Source organism: Lagopus muta, chromosome 21, assembly GCF_023343835.1.
Source record: "Lagopus muta isolate bLagMut1 chromosome 21, bLagMut1 primary, whole genome shotgun sequence".
Lineage (NCBI taxonomy): Eukaryota > Metazoa > Chordata > Aves > Galliformes > Phasianidae > Lagopus > Lagopus muta.
In genome coordinates this window covers 332,681-360,020 of record NC_064453.1, presented here as the reverse complement: position 1 = coordinate 360,020, position 27,340 = coordinate 332,681, and the positions used below count along the sequence as shown (strand labels likewise).

Here is a 27,340-nt window from a genome sequence, read left to right as displayed (position 1 = left end):
GCACTGAAAAGTGCCAAACCATGCTTTTGGGCAAACTGTTTTTCTCACTCATGTGGTGAATGAGATTTCCAAATCCTGTGCAAAGCAGGTGAAGAAAGAATGCATTAAAATCCTGCACATCCTGCCATCCTTGCCACTTCTTTTCTAGCACCCAACGGTGGCGAGACTTGCTTACTCACTCAGGACTCACGCATTCCTATTTCCAGCCTTCTTCCTTCCTAAAAAAGAAAAGAACCTCTTCATTTGCTGTGCTGATGTGTTTGAAGAACTTGCTGCCCTCCAAAAAGTGGAGGCCCGCTCTGTCATCTTCTTGGTAAGTGCTGCTGGGCAGGAATTTCAGAGCTGAGGTTAGAGGAAGGTTGCTGTAATGGCCCTCAAACCCAATTTAGTTAATAAAGCAAAATTCCCTAAACTGAAAATAGAATAGAAAATAGATAAAGTAACTGCAGTCTGTTGTACCTTGTCAGCACACACTCATGGCAGTCAGACCTTCACTCAGAGCTGCCCCATAGTGCGTGTCTGGGTTTGGAAGCTTTGGTGCAAACGATGCTGCAGGTCTGCTTTTTGTTTGGCACGCTGCCATGGAGCGCTCACAGCTTTGGGTCATTCGTGCTGAAGATAATGGTTCTCTATAGGGATGCTGAAATGCAACGGTGTGCATTTGGGCTCCTGCCTGTGGTGGGAATTTTGGGGGATAAAAAGCGCAGCTGAGATTCAGTGCAGAATGGCTGCTTCAGATCGGAGCTTCGGTGTCACTCAAAAAGATGGAAGAAAGCCATGGGAAAACGTGCCTGGGTGAGGCTGCTGGCTCTGGGAGGGTGCTCAGAACGGAGCTGTTCTGTGAGAGAGCTGGAGGTGACCCAGCAGCACCGCTCTGCCTCCTGTTTGGTTTCAGGGATGTGCCCGAAGCACAGGGAAACACTGCCGGTTCCCTGAAGACACTCAGGTGTGGTTTCTAATCAGGAGCTGAGGAAAAAGGGGCTGCTGCTATTAGCATTTTGGAGCTTGCTAATTACAAGCAGTTGCACTTCTAAAATGAGTTTCCATTTACATTTTTGCCAAAAGGCAGCTGTGAAAAAAGCCCTTGGACTAAAATATCTCCTTGGGGGGTAAAGCAACCTCCAGGATATTTTAATGGATTCTTGTCAAATTACGGATCAGAATAAATCCAAGCACTCCTGGAGACCAAATGTTTCTTCTTAAACTCTCCAATAAAGAACAGGATTGATCCAGAAATGCCACTTGTGATTTAAAAGCTTAAAGGTAGGAACGTCAGGATGTAATTAGGAACTGATGATTTTTCTTTTACTTATTCTTTGTTGCTGGAGTGACAGCATGGCACCTCCGAGTGCCTTTCGCAGTCTCTGGTGACTCGCTGCAGGCTCTGCTTACCTGCACATATGGGAAACCCGAGCCAGGGACTCCCTTACACTGCCTGCTTCTGCACTGCTTGCTGTCTGTCGCTGCCACAGCCTCCTCAAGGTGACTGCTGCTCCCCTCTCTGCATCGAGAAAGTTATGGAGCAGATTATCTCGGGTGCTCTCAGCTGGGCTGGCGCAGAAACTTAAGGCAGCAGTAGAAGGAGCCTGCTGTGTCCCAGGGGACTCCCCCTCCACCAGTCCCATGCCCTGGGCTTTGTGTTGTTTTTCCTTCCGAGGAAATACAGGCACTGAGAAGTAATGAATTGCAGTAACTCCCTACTGAGCCACAGAGATGAGTTCAGCCCTCACCGAATCTTGATGCTGGGCTGCTTTCCCCCCCTGCACTGAGCCTCATTAGAATGTATTTAGGGACAGTCGCTTCTCACCCACCTGCACACACAGTGTTAACTCTGTCCTTGCTGATGCTGAGCACAGCACAGGGACTGCCTTTGTCCACAGTGCTCTCTCCCCCAGGAGGCAAAACCCTTTTGGAGAAAGCTGTGTGTTCTCTTTTCTCCTCTAACGCAGGTTGTTCAAATCAGAACTTGCCACTTGCTGTCCTGTAGTGGGATTGGTGTTCTCTCAAGGAAAGCCACCAAAAACGCAGTGCTGTTTACAGAGTAAAGGTAGTAGCCAAAGTCAGTCTGGTAAGTCAGTCAGCTTGGGCTGCTGCTGGCTTTCTGAACTCAGATGTACGGGAGTGAAAAGTCCGGAGCTGCTGCTGCGACTTGAAGAGGCCTTTTAAGGGATCTCCTTTGGAAGGCAATCTTGCAGCAGTTGTAAAATTAAATTTCAGGCAAACTGCATCCATTGTGTTCGAGATGAATTCTTCTGGAAATTCCACCTTCCAGTATCCGTGGTATTGCTTTGGAAGTTAACTCCTTTATTTCTCAAACAGAACGTGAGCCTATAAGTAGAAACAGCACTGTGAGTTCAGATTTCAGCTGAAGTCGCTGATGTGAAGGATGGGAGAGGCAATCTTTGAAAATGATAATGCTCATCCCACAGCTGGAAGAATGACACTGTGCACACAGAGGTGTAAGAAGGCCCAGACTCTTTTTTGTTAATGCATTGCAGCTCTTTTTAAGGACCCCCTGCTCCGTTCTCCATCCCAGCCTTGCACGGAGGTTGCGCATTTCTTCTGTTCATGCTTTCTATGTTGAACGTGAATAGCATTCCATTTCCCGGTGCCTGAGGCTCTCTGCACCTTGCAGATTGTTATTTCTTGTTAGCAAGGAGATGCTTCCATTCTGCCCTGTGATAACTGTGGACAGAGGTACGCCCTTGTTGTTGGCATGATGCTGACGTGGTGCGTTGTGTGCTTTACATGGGCATGCACAGCTTTAGCTGCTCCTGGGACAGTTGGAACATCGTGGTGCAGTGAATGGGTTTCCTTAGAGGTGAGAGGCAAAGAAAATGTGTCAGCATTTCAATCTGAACTGCATTGAAGGACTTTGCTGAGGTCGTGGAGGGGTTACATGAGCATAATGCCCAGCGCCGCTCGGATTTAACTTTTAATGGAGTGAGAAATGTCTGCACTGGGAAATCCGTCAGTGTCAAGGAGAGGAGCAGAAACCAGGTCAGGGTAAGTGGTCCCCCGCTTCCCATACTTCAGCTCAGTGATTCCATGTAAATTTTCATTTTTGTCAGGATGCTGAAAATGTCTGTGAATGCTGTTCATGGCAGCAGCGGTCACGGAAGTACTGAACGATGCATCCCTACAGGAGCTCTTCATTCCCTTAGTGAAGCTGTGGGTGCACAGTGCAGCTCGTCCTGTCCCACAGGCCCTCACATCCCTCCTGCCCTGCAGCACATTGCCGGCAGTTTCCTTCCCGGCCTGGCAGCATTGAGCATCCTTGTGGAGTCCTTCGTCCATCACTGTTTTTGTAATGCTCCTCTGGTGGCACAAGGAGCCTTTGCCAAGGAGTAAATGAGTTCAAAGAAAGAAAGGATTATGTGACCCAGTGCTTTGGAAGGGATTAGCAGGGACCGCTGCTGTCCGGTAGGGAGCATGGAGACCGTTGGTACCACAGAGCAGCCTTTGCTGGAGTGGCTGGAGTGCCTCTGCTGTCTGCTTGCTGTCCTGAGCACTGCTGCGCTCCCAACTTCATTACTGGCTTTGTTAGCAGCTTCCCAGAGGTGTGGAGGAAGCAAAGTCTTGGTGCTCATGCTCTTAGTTTGTGCTGCCTTGGCAAGTTTTTGAAAGAGAGATCTGCATTAGGCAGCTGTTACTCAGCATATCCTATGGTATTTTGCCCTGGATTGAATGCATCAAGGTACAAGGATATTCAATTCAGCACTTTTTCTGTGTACTTTGGAGGCATCGCCCCTTGCCCAGGACCATCACTGCCTCCTCCCACAGGAAGCCAGGAGACAAAATGCACCAGGCACTGCAGAGGGATGCGGTGACCCTGGCGGGCAAAGCTGCTGCCTTTGGGAAGGATTTTTGTAAGGCCCTTCCCGTGCCCTGCCCGAGCTTCCCCCGCAGGATCTCCCTGCTCACACAGTCTTGAAGAGTGAGCGTTGAGATGCCCTGATTAAAATTTAATGAGGCTCGATATTACGAGGGCCCTTTGGTGTCAGCCCTGCATTCATCAGCAAATAAATAACTCAGCTGGCAGTGCGGGGCTGAGCCCCTTCCCCACAGCACTGAGCCCAGCTCTGCAGGATCCCAAACGTGGAGAGCGGCTCAGGCCAAGGTGGGAGCTCAGAGCTGTTCGTGTTCCCTCCGGCATCTGCTGGAGCAGGGGTTCCCTTTTATTTGTTATTTGCATACTTTAGCCATTGGAATTGAATTTGTGCCCATTAAAACTAAATTAGCGCTGCCTGGAATTTTAAGTAGGCTCTGGCAGAGCAGCCCATTAACTCTAACCGAGCGGCTTCTGCAGATCCTGGCTCTGAACCGGGTGCACAACTGACACTGGAAACTGCAGCCAAAGGAGATCTGCGTGTTCTTGGGGGCAGTCGGAGAGCTGATAGCAGATATGGTGCCTTGTGGTTTCTGCAAGCAGTCAGTGTGGCACAGGGCTGGGCTTCGTAAAAGGTGCGGTGTAAAATTGTAACCGAATCACTTGCAATCCCTTCCTTTCAGCACTATGTTGTCTTTCATGTTTTCCCAGTTCTTTTTGTATCTCTACTCCTGGCCTCAACTCCTTCATTCCAGTCACCTCATTTCTGCTGAGCTGAACAGCAAAGCACAGCAGTTGCAACCTGTGCTAAAGGTACAAAATGTATTGCGCAGAAAACTACACACAGTTAAAGAATACTTAGTTGTGTTCATTTTTACTTAAAATTTCTGCCGTTTATTGCTCAGCTGACATTTGTCCTATGTGCAGTGTCACCGTTGGAAGCCCCCTGATTTCCAAAACTGAGTGCCAGGCGCAGTGAACAGCTCCACATGGCCCTGGGGCCCCCGCCTGTCGGTCACTGTGTGGCTGATGTGGGCTTTGCCCATCACCGCTGCTTTCCCATTGGCTTCCATTCCCACTTCCTCCCACCCCGTGTCCCCATCCCAGCCACCAGAGGCCCCTGTTGGGTTGTTCATTCCAATCTCGGGAAGCATTCAGGACTCCGGTGGCCTTGCCAGCTCGGGCAGCACTCCTTGCCCAGCAGCTCTGTGAGTAGGTAGATGCTAGATGTAAGATTTGCTATTAAAATTGCTTTTGTTCAAGAGTCTCTAATGAGAAAAGAGCAGATACACCTGAACAAAGCAGCAGGTCTTGATTACAAAGATGTAGATTCAATTTAAAGTTAATTTTTCGCTGAAAAAAACCACATGTTCAACCAGCCAAAGATAGAGCATAGTTTGTAAGGCAAAGCTTGGCTGCCTGTTCCCAGCAGCAGCCAGGATCCCTGGATTCTATTGGATTATATATTGGATGTTCTTCATGATTATTAAATAAGTGAATGGAGCATCACGCTGATGTTCTTCCAATGTTCCATCCTTCTCAGCAGTCCCTGCTCCAGACGTTTCCAGGCACGCTTCCATCGGGCCCTCGTGTTGGCTTTATTTTGCTTGGCTCTGTGCACAGGTCCGTACATCAGCAAAATAACTGGGCAGTGTCCTTGTTTGAGCCCTGAGAAATGGGTCAGCAGCATATAGAGGCAGCCATCCGCTTTTTTAGACTTCTTTGCCAGATCTGGGCTTCTGTGCTCCTGGAGTGTCCAGAGAAGCACTGTGCAGAGCTGATGGAGGTCCAGCGCTGCCATGGGGCAGAGGCTGGGAAGCGGCGCTGGGACGTGGAGCAGCACGGAACAGAATGCGACGCGATGTAAAGTGGCCAACACGACTGCTGTGTAATTGCTTTGAATCCAATTAATGCTGCCTGAGTAGATGTTAAGAATTATAAAGAGGAATAAAGAGTCTGAGCTTGTCACTGAAACTACGATAATATTCCTTCAAAGAAGGCATATTTGCAAACATTATTAATTACCTGGGGAACAGTTCAGTGTTTAAACTGAATTAAGGGGAAATGCTTTTCTGTGATTTTGGATTTGATTGAGAGATTACAGTACCCTCCAATAATGGAGCCTTTATTCATTATAGACCTGCCAGCCAAATGCAGAGATTGTCTGCACAGAGTCCCCCACCCCCAAAACCGATTTACCAGAAAGGATATTAGCAATCAATTACCTGGGGCCAAAAGAGCTTTTAGAAATGTTTAGCACAGGCTCCTGTAATCAGAAAAACACAGGAGTGTGTAACAAAAATCTGGCTGTCTCAGTTTGGATGAACATTTGGCTTTAGGATGAGTTAGAACCTTTTTGGCTTTGATTATTTTTGGTGTTGCTTTGTGGGGCTCTGCAAAGCCACTGCAAGAAGGGAACACTGAGCTGGGAGAGGCAGCAGAGACGTGCACAGAGCAGTCCAGTGACCACAGTGCCCTCCTCAGCCACAGAGCTCACTGGTTCATTGCAGTTGGTTGTATTGGAGTTGGTCTAGATGACCTTTAAGGGTCCCTTCCAGCTCCAGTGGTGCTACGATTCCATGAAATAGTGCAGTTTTTTTCTGCTTGGAGGGGGCAAATACCTCCAGCTTTGCAGGGATCTCCGCACCTGAAGGGGTTTAGAGCTCTAATTGCTCCAATACAGAGCCCAGCTGTGGGACTCCTTTTATAAGCCCTGACCTTGATTAGCACCCAGCTTTGAGGGGAAGGCTTGGTGGATGGAATGTCCATTGCTTTGGAGTGTGGGCTTTGTGTCTCTGTGTGAGGCTGAAATGAAGGGCTTTTTCTTAAAGAAACGTGGTGTTTCTTTAACGGTAGTGTTAGCTCTCATGCTAACTGTATTTGAAAATACTCTAAGAAGGTATTTGCCAGTTTGTTCAGCTGTGAGCTGGTGATGTGGCAGAAAAGGATTTCAAACTTAGCATGAAAATAACATCTTCCTTTGGCTGTGGAGTTGCTGCTGTCACCAGAAGGTAAGTTTTATTTTAATTCTAAAGTGGTAAAAAAGGCAGCCAGTTGGGTAGTGTTTGTAGCTGTGTGTGAGGAGCCTGCAATAATGTTCCCTGAATTGCTAAGCAACTGTGGCCCATTTGCTCACATGGAACAAATTGAAACTTTGATTTATCTATTTGTTTTGCAACTAATGCTGGGGCTTCATTACTCCCTTCCCTTGGGGCATACTCCCACACGCTCAGACTGGAAATTAACTCTTCTTACCAAAAAACATGTATGGCTTTCTTCTTCATTTTGAAGGAATATCCAGAGGCTTAATGTCATGCTTGCTAGCTGTTTTTGTATGTGGCTGTAGGCCGTTTCAGGAAGAAAACATGGAGTCTGCCTACCTTGGGCTGCTAAGTGACGGTATTGCAGGTCTGATCCAGGATGTCATTTGAGCTTCATGTGCCATCTATAGGTCTGTGATGTATGCTGCTGGTAGCTGTACCAAAGCCAGTTACTGGGAGATTCGCCGATAGTAGCAGGCAGAAAGGTGAATTCAGCAGCAGTACAGGCAAATCTTAAATGTTTCTCAAATGCAAGTGAGAAAACAAAGTGGTATCCCCCAAAGCGAGCAAACAGCGGGTGAGCAGGGGAATGCAAGTATTAAAGGACAGCAGAAATCTGCTTAAGAAGAGCCAGACCTTGTGCACAGTTGCCACCCGTGTTCAAATTTCTGCCTCACAGAGGTAGAACACAGCGGTCTTACTCTTGCAAAACTGCCTAAATACTTGGTCACAGCAGCCCTGGTGAACGAAGCTGTTGCTTTCCAGCACTGTGCTCACCAGACACATCTAAACCCAGATTAGTGAAACAGGGTTACTTGTAGGTGTTACTTTTAAGCGTGGTCATGGCACAACTCTTTTGCTTCTTTAGTGAGTCTGTGGTTATCCTGCAGCTTGCTGGAGGAGTGAAGCCCTGTGACTTGAACTGTGATTTGCTTGGGAACTTCCAAGCATCCCTGGGTGTGATCAGTGTTTAAACTCTGGTGAGTTGAGATGCATGGTCACTATTGTTAGCGTTCATAGGCATCCCCTAACACAGACAATATTGTCTATTTAAACTTTCTTAAACTGGAAATATAATGCATCTAAAATTAGCTGATCTGTTCCCTGTGTTGAAAAGAAAAAATTATAGTAATGCAATATAGTGCTTAATTTGAGTGAATATTTTGTTACAAGCTTGGACGTGTTCTCGTATGGAGTGTAGGTAAGGTTTGAGCATGAGATTTTGGGTTTTTTTAGCTTAAGAAATACCCAATACCAAAATGCAGGAGATCTCCTAATTCCAGGATGCTCCTCTTCTCCTACACCCCCCTCCTATGTCCAAATGATCTCAATGAGGTGATCTGTTAGCCCACTGCTGGTGATATGAACTTGTTGGGTCATTTTCTGCCCAGAGTCTGGGCACTTCTCCATTGGTGGCTGATGTTTTCCATAGGCAGATGGGAATCAGATTGTAGCAAATCTACAGGCAAACAGATTTTGTTTGAACTGAGGCTGTGGGTTGTGGCAGCTGTGGGATCCTCCTCTCATAGGGAATGAGGCTGGGGCTCTCTCACAGCTGCTTCAAATGCCATCTTATTTTTAGTTGTCATCTGGACTTGGATCTTAGCTCCAGAAATACCTACAGCAAAATAGCTTCAGGACTTCTTTTTGCCTTTTCCCTTAGAAACACGATGAACTTTTCTGCATCTGTTCTGCCAATCCCTCACAGTGCTGCTCTCTGCTCCCCCAGCTCATGATGCAAAACAAAACTGCGGTGTTTCTGAGGTCCTGTGCCATGCACAAGCTGCAGTCCCGCAGCTAGCTGATCTTGGACTGCACTTCTCTGTGCCTTCCAGGTAGCTTTGCTCTTCAAAATTTCTCCTTTAGGCTTAAAGGAAATGCAAATAGGAAATCTGAATAGAAGGAGCAAAGAAGATGTATCAGGTTTGAGGTTTCTGGCATAATAAATTAGGTAATAGAGGCAATTGATTTGATTGTCTAGAACTTCCATCATGTCAACAAACAAAAAGAAATATTTGTTCATTAAGCCAAAACTGTGTACATGATTATTTTTTCTTTAAAATTCATGTAAGTGCTGCTCATCCTGCGGTTTCCTTTTGGACTAACTGTGCAATCGAGCTTCTAGGCTGTGCTTCAAATAGCCATCCCTCACACGCAAAATGCATTATTAACATGCACTTAAGCAAAACCCAGCAAATGGCTCCTCAGAGCTGGCTGCCTCTGCTCGTATCAAAGGCAGCTAGCTGCTAAAATAGAGGAAGTAAAATATGAGATTATTTAAGGCTCAGTTAACTGTCTCCTGTTCGCTGTACCTCAATGTAAAAATGATATAGGAAGGCAAAGGTGCCATGTTTCTTGGCTCATCTAAGAGAGCAACGTGTGGTTCTTCTGCGAAGCAGGTGTGATGTGATCTGGAGAACATTTTATCCAGTGACTGATTGGTGTCTGGTACCTCATTTGGACGTGCCAGAGTGTGGGAGGACGTGATGTTGCAGTGTGGGACTGGGGCATCCCATGTGTGGAGTTCTCAACTGAGGCATCCGGCAGCACTTGCAAGGCACAGAAAAACCGGTCATCGTTTTTCTGTATTCAATTAAACCATATAGATAATTATCACTTGGGTTTATTTAAGTAAAAACAGAGCTGCTCTTGTAGCTTTACCAACAGTATGTTGTCACAAAGGACATTTTAGCAAAAACATTACAATCTTAGGAGGACCCCCCTTCTGCCACGTTCTGTTGGCAATCCTGAAGAACCTCCTTATAGTCAAAACAAAGCTTCAGTAGTGTCTGAGTATGGCTTTGTATCTTGTGGGAAAGGTGAGCTTGCTTCTTGCCTGTCACATTACTTTAAAGAAACATCAGTTATTCCATAATGGGAATTAATAACCCATATTCTATTTGATGTTATGTCCTGTTAGTACATGAGAATTACATGTGCTGCCTATCCCAGGGCAGCTCTTACAAGTTGATAAATGGTGACATACTTCTGTTTGCTTTCCTTTCCCATGAGGAGGTCTCAGTGCTGGTGGAGATGCTCTTTGTGCTTTGGTCACAGCATCCAGGATCACGTCTGCCCCAGAGGTGCTTCTCAGAGCTGCCCAGTGGAACACACACCTTCCTGTGCAGTGTGTGCAGCTGGCAGCTGTGTGCTCCTTCCCTTCTCAGGAAAAAAACAAAACAAAACACACACCATGAGCAGAAAATTGGACTGGTCTTCCATCACATTGAGTCTGTTATCCATTAATTCCAGCTGCGAAACCAGGGCAAGGAACATACATTGATGCTGTACTCTTTCTAAATCACAATCAAGCTTAAATTCTTTCTATTCTTCACTGTAAACCTGCCCTACAGTGGGTTAGTAGATCAGAGCAGATTTGCTGTGTATTATTTATAGGTTATTTCCTTTTGGTTCTTGCTGCTTGGCTGGATGCTGCTAAAGAGGACTCCATGTTCCAACAGTCTTCTTTTGCTGTAACTTTTAAACTATTTTTGTCCACAGGAATCCCATCTCCCTAGTTCCTTTCTCAGCACACTGAGTACTGCTGAAATGCTTTCAGGGTGTGCGATGCTGAGAGCTAACCATGATGAAGAACACCAGGCTGTTTTGTTAGTGTGTGAGCCCAGCAGTGCTGCAGCCCCAGCTCTGCTCATGCAGAATGAGCAGCCACCCAGCACAGACATCATCCTGCTCTTCTCCCAGGGCCAGCATGCTTCAGAGGAAATACTGCAACAAAAAGGCATCCTCTGCCAAGAGGATGGCCTGAGTACTGCTACAAAGCACTGCTGCCCTTTGAGCCAGGTGACCATTGGGACACCAGAAACATTTGTGGCAGAAGCAACAGACAGTTTTGGCTACAAAGGAGTTTGAATTCTGCAGGTTTCAGCATCCAAACCAAGCTGTCCTCTCAGCAGAGCATAGCAGGCGTCCTCAGGATGTCCAAGGAGCTGAGGATTCTTCCTAATTTAAAACCCCTATCAGGTCAGGAGACTCCATGTAGCCAGGTGTGACAGGTAGGATAGGGCTGCATCAGTTATGGACCCCTATTTCTTTTGGTAGCCTCAGTGTGAGGCAGCACAGCTCCTCCAGCCCACAGCTGAGTGCCTGCAGAGCACAGAGGCAGCGCACACTTGGCCTGCAGAAAGTCATTGTGAGAGGCCTGTGGATGGATACTGAGCAAAAATTAACACATCAGCCCTGCTAATGCTGCTTTTGCACTCCACGTGGCTGATGTCTGGGGTGCTGCAGGTAGGCTGGTTTTGAGACAAGGGTTCTCTTCTTGAGGAGATAATTCTGAGTGATGCTGTCTGATGTCAGAGCAGCTGAGGTCAGCTGCTTCTGGGGCAGCCGTTGTGCTGTTCCCACTGCCTCAGAGCTGGGTGGGAAATGGTCACCCTGTGCTGGTGCTTGAGTGCTGTGCTGGGCTCTGTGCTCCTCAGGGCTTTTGCTGTGCCATAGAGGGGTTGGATTCTGATCTCCTTCTGCCAGGTCTGACACCTGTGTGCAGTTCTCCTGAAACGAAACCAAAAAGCAGCTGCAGTGCTCCTCCCTCACACCATCCCTCCATAGCAGACAGGGCAGATGACTCCCCCAGCACTGCAAAAATCACATTTTTCTCAAGATAAGTATTTCTTTGAAATATTTTGGCAAGCTGGCTGCCACCGGTACTCTTACCTTTTAAGCCAAAGAGTTGCTGCCTCCTGTGCTACGGTTGGGGTGGTTTGTGGTCTCGGAGTTCTTGTGGTGATGCCTCTTGTAGGGCTGTGTGAATGCAGATTGAGACCATTTGCAGCTCTCAGGTGCAGGTTCAGGCTGCCTGTTCTGCCGAGCAGCAGTTGGAGGATAAAGGCTTTCAGATCTGATGGCTTTTGGTTATCAGACAGCAAGGTAATAGCTAACAGTGCAAAGCCTAAATCTGGCCTATGAAAATAAATGAGTTCTTTCTAAAGTGCCTCGGTGCTGAGACGCATCTAAATCAGATTGTTCAGCGTGGGGTGGTTCTCTGCCACTGGGCTAGGAGCTCCTCTTAAACATTAACTCTGTGCGATGCCTGAGCTGAATACCCTTCAGAGCTATTTAAGATGTTCTCTGTTCCATTTTGGTGATATCTTTCTAAATTGTACATTAAACTTAGCAGGGCGAGTAATGCATCACAGCTTCTCCATGTCAGGCTTAATGTTACGTATTCAGCTGCAGCTTCATGTTTATGGGGAGGAGGCAAATGCTGTCCCTCCTCCTCATTTACCCCTGGGCTGAGGGAAGCAGCCCTGGGTTCCCCCCAGGCTGCTGAAGCACTCTGTGCTCCAACACGTGTTCAGCTCTGTCTTGTCTTCACCACGAGCTCATTTGCCATAGAGGAAACGGTATAACTTTGGGTCTGAGAGTGGAGTGCTGCCTCTGATGAAGGCAATGCTGCTTTGTAAGACCAAGGCACACCATGCTTGGATGTCTGTGAAAGAGTTTTCCAGGTGAAGGATACCTAGAAAATGGTGTTTTCCATCAAAACCACCTTTCTTTTCTGTGGATTTTGGGTGCTTTGCTGATTCTGTGTGCTAGTAAATCAGCCAAACCATCCAAAGAACCTCAGATGCCTCCCCGAAAGGCAGCACGCAGGCAGGATGTTCAAAGCGATTTATCAGCATTGACTTGTAGGTAACGAGGGACCAGTCGGATGGCTGCTGTGATTTGAGGTGCTCCAGGAAAAACAGGTAATTTGCTGCTCTTCCTTGCCAATAGGGCTGAAGACTGATAGTATTTGGTTAAGTGCAGCTTTAAAATTGAAAACCAAGCAATTTTATTTCAGTGGCTTTTCAGCATGTTGTGCAGCAAGAGACAGCTATAAAGAAGTGCATCTGTTTCACATGCTGCGTGTAACATGGAGGCACTTTTTGGTGAAATTACCAGGTTTTGTTGTAATTCTGTTCTCGTTTCTCCCCTCAGATGAGCAGCACTGTGTCTTTAGGTGCTGGTGATTGAGTCTCTTTCTAGAACTGCTGTAGTTCTTCTGAAATGTTGATGTTATGCAGGGAAGACAAAAAATCTTGGTTTGCTTTTCTCTCTCTCGCCATCTCTTTGGTTACATTTCCTTTAAGTAATTGGCTCCCAGGGAAGCAGTGAGAATATCCATTGATGCTGCCACTGCTTTTATCTCCATTGGTCTTAATGCACTGCCCCACTTGATCTCCCTGTTTCTTTGTCCAATCCCAGCTCTTAACATGCAGATGGTCTGCACCACTGGTGCTTTTTTCCAGCTGTCCTTCTACAGTGTTCCATCTTGTTTTGTTCTTACATATACACAAATAATTCGATGCATTCAGCAGGTTGCAGCTGTACTCCTGAGTCCTCCTTCCGCCATTTTTTCTCTGCCTTCATTACAGCTATCAGTAAGCAGGTGTGACAGTCAGTGTTGCTCTTTCAATACACGCAGTTGCTCACGTGTTTTTAGCACCTGAGCATTTTATTCTGAGCAGCAGTCAGCTTTTTCATCCTTTCACCTGCTTATGTTTATACTTCTGTAGCAAAATGCTGCATGTTTTCAGCAAATTTAATCAGTGTAATTATGTGTGATTTCCAGTGTCAGGTTCAGCTGAAGCACCCATTTAGGGCTGTGATTAGCCCTACCAGGATCAGCAAGGATGGAGACCCTACCTGTGCCTAGAACTTTGAAATACACCATTAAAACTATTCATAAATTGAATATTTCCTCCGAACCACCACCTCCAGCCAAATTGAACTGAAAATTGAATAGGAACTAATTGGCAGTGCACCTTGTTTGTTATAGATTGCCTCTTTGCTGCTGTTGGCAGAGGCTGCCATTATTAAGATGGCAGGAGGGCACTGAGCTAGAAGTGGGTATTTAGGAATGAGATCTCTGAACTTTTACTTGGCTTTAGCAAATCATTTCAGCCATGCAGCTTTTCAGAGCGTTTTAAGGACGTTTAGCTCCAAGCAATTAATACACAATTTGAGCTCTTTAGAAAGTGTGGTCATAGAGAAACAAAGTTCCTGCCTTGTGTTTTAAAAAAAAAAAAAAAAAAAAAAAAGTTCAGATCAATTAAAACAATTTACTTTGTTGTTAATGATTTCAGACTGTTGTAATTTATAGGTAAATAAGTGACTTCAAAAGCTCATTCATTCAGTGAGTGTACAGAGGAAATGTTAACAAGCTCTTGGATAGATTGAGTCTGGAGTTTGGTAGCAGACTGCAAAACATTTAGAGTGGGCTCACTGCACAGACTGAAGGATTCCAACTTTCAGTGGGTAATTAAAGCTTCTCATCAGGTTTTCAGCATTCAGAGAAATGCAGATAATGAGAAAAGTCACCTGTGGAATTTAACAGTTTTGTTAAGGTCTCATACTATGGACAAGTCTGATGCAACTTTGGTTTGCCTGCATGGTAAAAGAGGCTGTCACATGCCAGGGACAGCTAAATCTGTCAAGCTCCACACCGTTTTCCTTTATTAGTTTTATTGGTTTTATTGCCTGCCTTGTGCTCTGAGGGATGATGGTTGTTCAGTGTCAAGAACCTGGAAAATCATTCAAGCTGACAATGCTTTCTAGATTTCATTTTTTCCTTGTGTCTCTATCTTAAAAAAAAAGAAAAGGAAAAAAAAAAAAAAAAAGATTGAGAACTTACCTTCAAATTCTTGGGTCTGCTTTTGTTGCCACCCAAATATCACAAAATTACAATGATGTGCTCGCCTGTAATCCTTATAATCCTGGTCGGTGCGATGAATCCCTGCCATGTGAGAAGCTGTGCTTTGCTTTTCAGTGAGCATTGCTGGTATCACCTTGATGAGATAAGTCCTCCCCACTTGTCTAGCCGAAGGGCTGCTGGTGAGGATTGCAGGGGCTGGCAGCAGATGGTGTGTGCAAGTCGGGGGGAAGAAAAAGCAGTACATTTGGAAATGCACGGAGCTCACAGTCCGGGTAGCAGAGGGCATTTCTGGTCCTGGGATTTCAAAGAATCTTCTCCATAAGCTTTTCATTCCTCAGTTACCACTTTCTTAGGTACGGCTTTGGATGCATGAATGCCTAAGTTGAAAAAATCCCTTTGATCCGTGCTCGCTTTCCCCAGCATTTACAAACTTAAAAGCACTTTAGTTAAACTTTAATTATTCCCATGTCTGGCACTGGATGTTCTGACTACTGCTTCTTTTTTGGGATGTCTCAGAAGATACTGCTGTGTGTGTGTGTGTGTGTGTGTGTGTGTGTGTGTGTGTGTGTAGCTGAGACCAGCAGCAGCTAGGTGAGATATTCATGCCTTGCCATCTGAATGGTCTGTGTCTGTTAGTAAAGCTTAGAGGAAAGCCATGGGGGTCTGAGAAGCGGAGACCCACATCCCAGCCCTGCACACTGCTCCCCATCCCCAGCACCTGGCCAGCATGAAGCTGGTGACACTGGTGTGCCACAGCCTCCAATGCTCCATATCTGATAAATGTGCTCTCACTGCTTAAAAATCTAATTGGTCGCAGCTTCGACATCTGTCATCCATTCAACCTGAGCCCAAGGGCTAAACAAAGCTTGCCTTCTTCTGTTTAAATAACGCGGCTTTTGAGGTTATCGGTGTCCTGTCATCTGCTAGAAAGTCACCAGGCTGCTCCCATGCAGTGGATTTGAGACTGATGTATTACACCAAAGGTGACTTACTCTGCTGTAGTTGAGTTGTAGCACCCCTTCTGCTCATTGCAAATAATAACAACAGTATCTTTGGCAGCCAAGTTTCTTGCTCTACCTTGGGAGTTTGAGGCAGGGCAGGGCTGGGTATCCAGCGTACCATTCACTTCTCACGGTGTCTGACAGCCCTCTCCATCTGGGAAAGATCAGATTGCAGGCAAAAAGGAGTTGGGGAAGTGAATCTCTGAGTGCAGTGCTGTGAGGTGTGGGCTGGAGCTGCTTGTGGGTCGCAGAGCCATAGAATTGTATTCCTGGAAGGGAGCACAGGGACATGGTAGCTTTATGAAAATGTTAATGTTCCTTAAGATACACTTTGTATTAATGTTCTGTGTCACCTGCATTCTGTGATAAGGCTTCTGTGATAAAGCAGTGTTCTAGATCTTCTAATGAAAGAAATGCACTGAGGACCAAAACTTCCTTATCCTCGCAGTTCTCGAACCTCCCTGTGGCCCAGGAGGCGCAGCTCTCTGCGGAGCTGAGCATTTGGCTGCTGGAAGCCTTTGCTGAGGGCTGCGTTCCTGCAGGCACAGCTTGTCCTGCTCACACCCCTGGGAGTTCAGCACCTGTGCTGCGATCAGCAGAGGGCCCAAACCATTGCTAGGTGCCTGTTGGTGGTGAGTTCAGCAGCTGAAGCCCAAAAGCTTCCCTGGAGCATCAGGGAGCCCCTCACACTGGGAAGCTCCAGCACTTGGTGCATGGAGCAGCTTTCAGAGTGGTGCTGGGTAACTTGGTATTCCCAACTACTCACCAAGTGTAAGGGAAGAATCTAGAACAAATTGTCTGCTGGATTATTTATCTTTTTCCTTTGAAAGTAACTTCAGTGACTTTTTGTATCGCTTGGAGCAGGACTCTCCTTGTTTAATTACAGTAGTATATGCTTTCCAGTGCTCTGGGGCTTACTCCCCACCCTTGATGAAACTGGCAGATGTTTTAGGCCCACAGACAGAACCCCTGGCTGATCTTGCTGCTGAGTGCTTTAGCATTACATGATCATGCGTGTCCCCTGCTTGACAAGCACAGCTGTCAGTGGAGCACACGGGGGAACTGGAAGCCTGTGCTGGGAATTCCACAATGCATTCCTGTAGCCTAGGATGCTACACTTAGATAATTCTTCGTTTGCACTCTTACACGGAGTAGAGAAACAAAATCTGATCAGAAAGTACTAGAGATCTTCTTAAAGGAAGCCCCAAAGGCCAAGAGCCAATGCGATTATAAAGAACTCAAAGTCCTTGAAAAGGTACGATGAGGAGATAACTACTCACCTTAACAGGTCAGAGCAGCATAACAAAGCTTTGATGAGGTTCGCGTTTCCTTTTAAGATTTCAAGGCATCCACTTGGGAGTCTTAGAAATATGTACAGGAAGCCCAGAGAGCTAGATTCAGTCTAACAGCCTACAGCAGGAGCTCTTAGATGCTAATCTCTGTTTGTTAATCTCTTCAGTCTGGGGAAATGCATGACTTCTGAGTGATACTGAAGAAGAAGGAAGGGTATCTAGTAGTTTTTCTCTTGCAATTCAGAAGAAATTCAAGTCTGATGCTTCTTTGCCCTAGGATTCAATGTTTCCAATCTAAATGCTCCATCAGTTCCCTGCTGGTTGCTCTGAGTCCTTTTAGGACATCATGCCTTACAAGTAAAAGCCAGCAATAGGAACGACTTCCACCTTGAGGAAGGTGACAGCACCTCTTTGGCATTGCAGTTTGGCACATTGCTGCCACCTGTCCTGGTCTTGCTCTCTGGTGACATCTCCAATCTGGGTAGCACATCGCTGGGCTTCCTGTGCATCTTTGATTCAACTCTTTATTTATTTACCTGAACCTTCGATGCAAAGTAAAGTTAGACTCTAAAATGAAAAACGTGTACCACAAAAGAACTTTGGACTCCTTGACACTGGGCGTTACTTCTGTCTAGGAAGATTACAAAGGCACAACAGAACTTTCAGTGAATGAACTCTGTTATATAGCAGTGCCATAAGGGTTGCACCACAGGAACAAAAATATCGCAGGACAATCAAAGCAAACATTATGAAAGCACTCTCAACATTACTGATGCTCTTCCCCTGGGAATTGTATTACCAGTCACTGATATCAAAGGTAACAAATTTAAAGAAGCTATGAATGACAGAGCCCTCAGAGCCTGACCAAGTATAAAAGTAACAAGGACTCGTTGGCTACTATGTACCATGCAGGCAGTGTGGAGCATTAAATGCATTTATCTGCCATTGCTCCAGGCAGGCATTGAGATAATGCATCCTCCTCTGATAGAGGTGCATGAGCAGAGTTGTGTGGTCAGGGAGTCCGTGGCACCCTGTGAAATGTGAAGCTGCTTGCTTTCTGCCATCCAACCCTCACACGAACCCTTGGGCAAGTCCTTCGTCCTACCTCTGCTCCTATGCACTGAGACTCTTGTGCTGCTGCTGCAGAACATGTACAGCTTTGGAGAGGCAATTGGCTTCCAAATGCTTTTGAAACATTTGCATGCATACAAAAATAGCTTTTAGCTCAGTGATGCTTTAGGAACGGCGCTGGGGGACAGCATTTCTCTGGAGGGAAAGCTTTATTGTGAGCTGGGTGCTCCTCCTGAGGTTTTCTCTTTTCGTATTTTGAAATGTCAGCTTCCTATTTCTTGGTCTGCCTACAACTGTACCATTTAAAATGTGTATATATATCTTCAGGTACACATTGAACTGCTCTTAATTCATAGAAATGCATTAATATTTAAAAGTTAATAGAGTTATTGAGGCAAATGAGACCATCAGAGAAAAAACTGCACCATCTGCAAAACAGAATTGGAAGCAGTGCATTCTGTTGTTAAAAACTTGTTTTAAGAAGTGCTCAGTGAATGTCAGTAGAGCTTTGAAATGAAGATTTTTTTGTTTCAGAACAGCTGTGATTGCATCTTTGGATTGGGTTAGCTGGGAAAGGGTAGAAGCCACTGGAGGCAGGTGTCATAGTGCTGGAATTTCTGGAAGGTGAGGATGGAAACATTTTGAGTTTAGTTCTGTTTAAACCTGTTTGAAATGTGGTGACTGAATTCGCATGCAAAGATTGTTCCAGGAGCAGAGGGAGGAGGAGGAGATTCTGTGCTTCTGGATGATGAAAACAAAGAACTTAGAAATGCCAGCGCAGGGATATCTGTCTCATTCCTCATCTAATAGGAGAAATATGGTCTGAACACAGAAGTGAATCTTCAGCAGGGTAAAAGTCTAAAAAGAAGTTGGCACTGCTAAATAATATTTGCTGTCTGAATACTGTTTTTATACACTGGGCTGACAGGCCTTGGTTGGTGCCGACGTTGGGAAGCTGCTTCTGCTGCTGCGGAGCAGAACTGAGCTGCGTCTCCCAGTTCCTGGCAGCAGAAGGTGAGCAGGGGAGCCCTGCCCCGAGTGTGGGGAATCCCTGCAAGTTGGCTTTGCTTCTGAGGATCTGCAGTGCCCTGACTGCAGCCACAGCCTGGGATTGAGGTATTTCTCATAGGATCATAGAATGTCTTAGGTTGGAGGGGGCCTTGAAGATCTCGGCAGGGTTCTGCTGTCCCCATTGGCTGCCCATGGCAGTTACAGATCTGGATGGCTAATATCTGCATGATAAAATGAAGTGCCTTTTGTTTTCTGTTGCTTTGCACGTCTTTGTGCTTCATAATAGCACAGGAGATGTTCTTCTGAAAGGGTCTAGACAACTCAGGAATTACTTCTGCTGGGAACTTTGGAGGCCATGGAATTACAGCACTCCATTTTCCTACATTCAAAGTGCATATTAAAGAAATGTGATCCCCAGGAGAACTCAAAGGCAGCTCTTTGTGTATAAAATACTTTAAAATATATCACAGTTGATGATGTGTTAGTAAGCGTTTGGGAAAAGCTGTGTTTTTCTAATTCAGCTCTGCTCTGCAGTGGCTCTGTGCCCCCTACTCATTCTTTTGAGACATAAATTGCAGAACAGTGCAATTACTTTCCTGATTATACTTTATCTTCCCTTACCGAGGTATTAAAGAGGAACCAGGGAGCATATTATAAAACATACAGGCCTATGAAATCTTGATTCCCTTAAAACAATTGCAGGGAAACTCAATCTTACAATTACCTGAGTGTCCAAAATCATTTCTCAGATCTCCCAAGCCCTTCACAGTCTTTTTCCTTGTCTGTGGTGCCTGGAGCTGTGTCAGCCCATTGCCAGTTTCTCATCTCAGACATGAGTTGATTTAAACAAAATATCTCCAAAGGTTTTGATGTGAGGGACTTGGAGAAGTGCTGGGGTGGGAGTTCTGGGCAGTTCTGTTGGAACCCTTTCGGTTTTGCTGCTGCAATGAAAGATCAATGTATTCTAATGCATCAACTGCCAGGTTGCCTTTTGTAGCAAGGCTTCAACTGGAAATTAGTTCCAGGAGGAAGAAAATGGTGTATTAAAACCAGTAGCCTAAAGCCAGCACACCAGCCTCTTCACGTTCCTTCTATGCCTGTTGTGCTCAGTGCCCTGTGTGCCTTAAGCTCCAGCTGTCCCCAGCTCCACCTGCAAAGCTTTGAGAGGAAACTCCCTTAATAGATAGTAGAAGAATCTATCATCTGTATCTCAGTACTTCTGGAAATTGTTTCATTTGTTTGTTTTTAGGTTCTATAGAGAAGATAAGCAGGTTTTCTCAGTATCTCTGGGGTCAGCGAAGCATCGTGTAACGGCTGCCTCTCAAACTGCAGAAACCTTCTGCATTGAATCTCCTGGGTGATAATCTGTTATCCACATGTCCCACAGTGATGGATGAGAGTTGTCTTCCCTGCAAGTTGGGAATACTTTGTGTATTTTGAGGAACACAGAGCAAACTTCATGAACAGCACTCAGAAAAGAAAAACCCTCTTTATAATGTCGGAGATGAAACCAATGGGAAGTTATAGTACTTGAATTCACTCAGAGCAGGCAATTATGCAACAAATTCCACAAACGTTGTTCTCTTTTAGTTTCTGCTCTAAGAAGTGGTGGTTGTATTACATAGAAACCAGCACTCCTGAAGAGAGTTTTTCTCCCTTTTATTTTTCTAGCAGGGAGTAGAGTTGCAAAACTTCCCCTCAGCTCAGAGGTATTTCTCCAAATGACGTATTTTCAGCTGTGGTCATTGGTGGTTTGGAAGGCACTGCCATTGAGATTTAGCCTTGAGCTGTTGGTTCCTGTCCTCTCTTTGTCCTGGTGTTTTCCAGCCCCTTAGGAGCTGGAAATGCTTTTCTTAGCATTTCTGTGCTGCTTGTCTGCCACAATATTGGAGCTAGAAAAGCCTTTCTTGTTTCAGCTCTGTGTTTGTGCTAATTCCAAAAGCAGTCATGAAAAAGGCTGGTGGAACAAACAATAGCTGATTTACTTGGTTAATTTAAATGGCACAGAGTGGGTAGCACAGGGAGGCTGCCTCTGTGCTCCAGCAATCATGCTGGGAGGTCTGCAGCACCATTACATGCTATTATTACTTTCTGGATAATGTATACATTTTCTCTATAACATAATTTTTTCTCCTTCATTTTTCATAAGAACTGGCACTAGATTAATGGTTAAGCCATAGAAGAAAGGTAACGCCACGCCAGTCTGATTTATTGACCACTTAGTGCTGATGAAGCTGCAAACTAGAGTCAGACAGATGTTACAGTGGCATTTTTCTTTTTCAAAACTAGCAGCTTTTTGTGTTTTTAACCATTTCTTGCACTGACTTCTGCCTGTCCTACAATGCCAGGAGTACTGGGACAAGTCCTTCCATGACCCTAAGGAGAACCTCCTCAGGACAGGATGCCTTGGGGCTCAGCGTGCCAAGCAGACTTGCCCAGTTTGGGGACAGATGGCCACAACTTTGCTTCTGACTTGAGGGAAGCCACGTAGCTCTGTTGAGGCTGTGTGAATGAAATCACTGACAGCTTTCTGACGGGCACATTCCCAGCCTGCAGTGTCTGTCTGAGGGCTCCCTGCAAGGCTTCCCTTCCGCCCAGCTGCAGGGTTTCTGAGATGCACATCCAACATGCTGGCATGTTTCCTGTATGGCAGTTGCCTTCACTATGGACAGAGCAGGTTTGGTGCACCCAGAGCAAGCCAGTTCAATAGGGGCAAGTGAGAGGCTTGACTCAGAGCAAAGTTATGACAATAAGATGTCTCATCAGTTTCTGATTTACAGGCGTGTGCACACAGGCAAATATGGGGGCTGCGGATCGTGAAAACCATAATTCATAGCATCATAGGATGGTTTATGTTGGAAGGAACGTTAAAGATCATCCAGTTCCAACTCCCTGCCATGGGCATCAGACCAGACCCCATCCAGCTTGGCCATGAGCACCTCCAGGGATGGTAACAGGAACGTGTTGAATTTTCTGATGAGAGTTTTCAAAAATGTGTATTCTCTTAATTTCTGTCAGAACACTTTAGTTTACTGCGTAGAATGGCATTTGAGATGGCCTTGCTGTGCCAACCTTGCAGTCAAGTTTTAGATATAGACACTGTGAACAAACCTGTTGGCTCTGTGTTTATTTTATATGCTTTTAATGTCCTGTTATACAAAGTCTAGTGCCAACCCACTTCTGCAGCAGGTTGGGAAGCTTTGCCCCTGAACTGGTGGTGAAAACTCCCTCTCACCTGAAATAAGGCTGGCTGCAACGCGTCCTTCTGCTCTTCTTCACAACTTCCCTGAGTGCAAAGAGATGTCTTTCCATGAAATCTCTGAAGCATATTACCTTTTATTACTTCATCATCTAAGTCACTAATTAAGTTAAATTAGCTGATGGAGACTATTTGGGTGTATAGGTAATGGTTTTTATTATCTGGATCTTTTCTGAATTGCACATGAGGACAGTTGTGTGCTAAGGCTTCTTACTGTGCTCCAGTGCTGCTCAGGCTCCCCTTGGCCAGGTGCCTCCACGTTGAGCTCCATCTCTGTGGGTTTCAGAATGGAGTGCTCCCATCAGCTCACCTCTGCAAGCAAATGATGGATCAAGTTCCCAGTGCTGCTCAGAATGGGGCTCTAACATAATTAATGAAACATTAGAGTTTTAATTACACCATTATCCTATTTATTTTTATAAATAATTCCAAAGCAGTCATTTAAGTTTGTGAACTTAGGAGTAAATGACTTAAGGGAAAGAAATCAGCTTCTCAATCTCATTATTATCTATTGCACAGCATCCCAGGGATGCTGTTGGGAAGCTGGCTGAGCTGTGTCTGTAGATGTGATGATGGTTTATTTACAGGCACTGTGGTCACGCGGTGCTGAGCTCCTGCTGGAATCTCCCCTCTCAGTGGGACGGCACTGCAGAGCATCAGAGCAGCACTGCGTTTCCTTTCTCTCCCTCAGCTCCTGTAAGAAGTGCATTGGGAAGGAGAGTGGAGCATTAAAAAACTTGTGGGAGGAACCACCCTGCACTGGCCCCAGCATTGGTTTGCAGCAGTGCTGCTAAAGACACCATCCCCCCCAGTCCCAACCTTCTGCAAATTGCTGTTTTCATCGCAAACCTGCAAATTCTTCAAAAGACAAGGAATTACAGGCTGGTCTGAGAAGGACCTTGGGGGCACTCTGCCATACTGTAGCCCCTCTAGCCAACCTCTTCCCTCCCTCTTTCTGCAGCTGTTCTGAGAAATGTGGCTCTTACTGATGCTTTCAGGTGAACTTCCACGTATCTGAAATAATCTGATGTGGACTGGAACTTTTTCCGTATCTTTTGCAAGAACAGCTGTGCTCTCAAGGGAACCTGGTACATCATGCAGTCTAACCATGATGCTCTCTGTCCTCATTTTCATTAGGAAAGCAAGTCCAGAGAGCACCAAGTCAGGTAGAGGTCCAACTATGTAACCTGTGTTCTCTGCTCTCCCTGTAGAACCCAGACATCGTGTTGGTGCACTACCTGAATGTTCCTGCCATTGAGGACTGTGGAAAACCCTGCGGCCCTATCTTGTGCTCAATAAATACAGACAAGAAAGAATGGGCAAAATGGACAAAAGAGGAACTCATTGGACAGCTCAAACCCATGTGTGAGTATCTGGGTTATATTTTTCTTCTCCTTGGATGATTAATTTAGAGTACAGTGCCTCTCCCTGCCACTGACCTCTCTGAAGGAGTTATTTGTCACCATCAAATCCGACTTGCATCTGCATGCACTTTCTTCCTCATGTATTTTATCCATGTATCAGCTGTCAATTCTTTCCGCATTAAAGTTTTTACTGAGCACCCATTTACGTACTATGAGAGCTGCCTAGACTGTCCCAAAAGGGATTATGGTTAAGCTCCCCTCAGCACACTCCATGCTATGGAAGAAGTATACCTGCAGTCTTATGTTTTTCACGTGCCATTTCTAGGTATCTACTCGCTCTCAAAGGGCCTTTACTACAGTATCAGCAAGTAGGGGTCCCTGAAGGGCCCTCTGTGTTTGTGTTTTCTATGTCAGATCAGAATTGGTTGCTGCCATTTATAGGAGGGCTCTGTGGAGCTGAGTATCTTTATCAGCAAGGTGTACCTGCTGTGAGATGCCTTTCAAGTGCCAACTGTCAAAGGGAAATTCCTGTTGAAGTAAATCTACTTCCTATCCACTACACAACAAAACTGGAGTCAGATGGTTTGGTGATGCAGAACTTCCTTGCAGTCACCCACAGGATGAGTTTTTGTTATACTGTCCAGCTCCCCTGTTCAATGTGGTTTGAAGCTCAAGCTTGTTCTTGAAAGCCCACTTATAGATTTCAGGAATTTCTCCTAATCCCATCTGAAAAAGTAGTGGATAGGATGTATTTCAGGATGGATATCATTCACCATTGTTCTAAACTCTGCAGTGTAAATTAAGGCTGCTAAGGTGTGTAAGGAAATGTGTCCTGCACACTGCAACTCTGTGCACCTCATGCATCCACCTTGAAGCACAGTATTTTCTAAAACATCAATGATATTGTATGGATATATTTTCCCTTGGAAAATATGTCTGAAAATGCACGTGGAGTTGTGCAATGAAAGATAGACTAGGCATAAAGGGAGGTCTCTAATCAAGAGAGCATTAATTGCCAGAGCTGCAGTACCAAATCTAGGTGCTTAATGTGAAGCAACAGTACCAAGTCTGCTTCTGTCCCGCACCCCTTCCCCAGCAGAAATTGGTTTCGTGTCCACTGCTGTAAATGCCACTCGCCTCACCAACCAATTTCACTTTCTCATAGATGCCCGAGGTACAGAAGCAAGGTAATTTCCTCGTGCAAACAAAACCCCATTTCTTTTTTTGCTCCCCTGTATTTCTTTTCCATGAAAAGTTGAAGTAGAGAAAGCAAGCAGGAAAGAAGGAAGGAAAAAAAAAAAAAAAAGCAAAAAGCAAAAATCCAACACATCTGCTAAACAGAATATTGCCCTGGGACCGATAAAGCTTAGACAGAAATCCAAGATGTTGAAAGGATAGCTGAGACTGAACAAGAGCCTCAACATTAAACAGGAGGGGAAGCAGCAGCCTGTTTGGGGGAGAGGAAGAAAGGAAAAAAAAAAAAAAAAAAAAAAGCTTGTATTGCATCAAGAAAATTATGTGAAAACTACAGCGAACTAGTTGTAAATTTAATAACACTTGGCTTTTTTTTATGTCTCAGAAAGGAAGAGTGAAATTCTGCACAATTATTCAGAGTATGTATGCAAGTACACGTCTCTGCTTATGGATACGTATCCAGGGAAGCACATCCTTGGAAATGCAGCTACTATAAAAGCATTATATTCTGATCAGACTTAGAGAGGACACACATAACCATGTTCAGGGAACACGGAGGGACACGTTTGCCAAGAAGCCATTGGATTTCTTTCCACTATTGGGTGTGCCATGAAATTAAGGAGCCAAGCATATTGGTTTCATTGCATTTCCACATCAGTCACATTCTTTCAAAGAGTTCAGTTTGATTGCCTGATGTTTCCAAATTTCTCTGCCTTAAAGCTCATCTGTCAGTGACCTTGTGACCTCCTTTCCTACACGTCCCATCTTGTGTCTCAGTTTCATTCCCCCAGACTTTGAAGTTGTGTGAGATTTCCTGTTGATTTGTTTTCTTAAGAGTTTCACATTCAGTACACGGTAGTGATGGAGGAGCCAGGCTGTGCTCAAAGCGCTGAGGCTCAGTGCTGCATCTGCAGGGAGATTTTTGTATCCTGATTCAGACAGTGAACGTCCCAGAATTAGGAGATGCTGATGCTAGGTCTGCCTTTAGGCACAGTGCTGCTTCCTCGTCCAAGGTCAGGGACAGCATTCAGTTCTTAATTTGGGAGGCACCCTTCAGGACGTTTGTGCAAAATGAATAGTTGACATTCTGTGGGAGCTTTGAGTCATTCAGTGTGCCTGATAGGAGGAGTGGGCCTTGATGTGGGACTGCTTTTCTGTTTTCCTCTTCTCTTGTGCCCTGCTGTAGTCTTGCTTTGAGATTTCTCTGAACAGATCAGCAGATGTCCTTTCAGGTATCTGGTGGTAAAAGCCAAATGCAGAGTTCAGCACAGCCGAATTCAGTATATAAACTCCATGTGATCAGCAGGTTGTTGGCCAGCTCATACCGAGGCTTCTCCAAATCATCCCCTTCTGCCTTTCATGTCCCTCAGCTGGCAAAGTGTGTTACAGACTTGCAGCCAATGCTACCTTGCCATCCTCATTTCACATCTGCTATTGTAAGACCTGTCTTTCCCTCCCCCCCCCCCCCCCCCCCCCCAAAAAAAAGTACTTTTTTCATTTCTCTGCTGCTTGCAAACGGATTGCTCCTGGCCTGCACACAACCACAGCTGAGGCAGTGGAGGTTCCTTGTGGTACTGGTTGAACTTTAATGCCTTTGGGTATTTCACATCTCACATCCCCAGAGGCTGTCCTGCATGCGTCAATGAAGCAGCAGAGACTCACGGAGGTGACCTGAAACTGCATCCCTGCTGCAAATGGGAGGGAGGGCACTGAGCCCAGTGTGGGGTTTGAGAAGTGATAATTGGCACAGAGGTGATGTGAAGAATTGAGTTGTTGGGTTCTTGTTGCGTGGTTGTTTTTTTTCTAGGCTGACTTAAATTTATATTCAATTTCATTAGCAGCTTAGGATCATTTATGCTTAAAAGATTAATTGTTCTATCAAGGATGATTTCCATCATTTCCCATCCATTTGTCGGAGCTATGAGGTGACCCCCGATGGAAGCTGGAGCTTCTGTGACCTCTTTACCAAACACTGCTTCTCCCAGACCGGGTTTTACCAACAGAGCTGGAGATCCGCGTGGAGAAGCCAAAGAATCCTCAAATGTGACGCGGACGGAGGAGCCCCGTGTGCGCCTCGGCGCCTCCAGTGGGCCGGGCCGCCCCGTTCCTTGTCGCGTGCTGCCACCTGGCGGCCGGCGGGAGCGCTGCAGCTCCGCGCGGGGAGCAGCCCGGAACTTGAGGCGGCTGCGTGTGAAAATTTGCGTGTGCGAATGTCGGTGTGAGGGCGGGCAGAGCGGCGGCCCGGCGGTTCTCTCTGGGGGTAACAGAACCGCGTGGGCGAAACCTGGCGGGTAGCAGCCCGGCCCACGGCGGAGGGGTTGGAACTTGGTGACCTCTGAGGTTCTGTGATTCTGTGCCGCCTCCCATTAGCTGTTAAATATCCGCATGTGAGCAGGCGTTCGAGGAGGGGTTTCATTCTATTGGAAGGACTATGAGGCACAGCTAAGAGTGAACCTGTGCAGAGACGGGCAAATTCAGTGAGCAATGTTAAGAAATGGGAAACATGAGTTCACCTGCATCCCCAGCAGCGAGGCTCAGGAAATCTTGCTGTGCAAGTAATGAAGGGCAAGAGGAGGGCTGGAAAATCAAAGCAGAATTCTATGTGGGTGTCCAGAAGAGGT

General features: G+C 45.9%; 1 protein-coding gene across 10 annotated transcripts in view; it reads left to right on the top strand.

The window, feature by feature from the left end:
• The window catches only part of CAMTA1 (calmodulin binding transcription activator 1), a 224,694-nt gene that overhangs the window by 160,175 nt on the left and 37,179 nt on the right, over positions 1 to 27,340 (top strand). For all 10 annotated transcript variants that reach the window (XR_007380850.1, XM_048967827.1, XM_048967829.1 and 7 more), the window contains one exon: positions 23,373 to 23,526. Coding sequence is in view for 9 of the 10 variants with exons in the window: in XM_048967827.1 (XP_048823784.1) it covers positions 23,373 to 23,526 (154 nt within the window). In the remaining variant the exon portion in view is untranslated. The remainder of the gene's footprint in view (positions 1 to 23,372; positions 23,527 to 27,340) is intronic.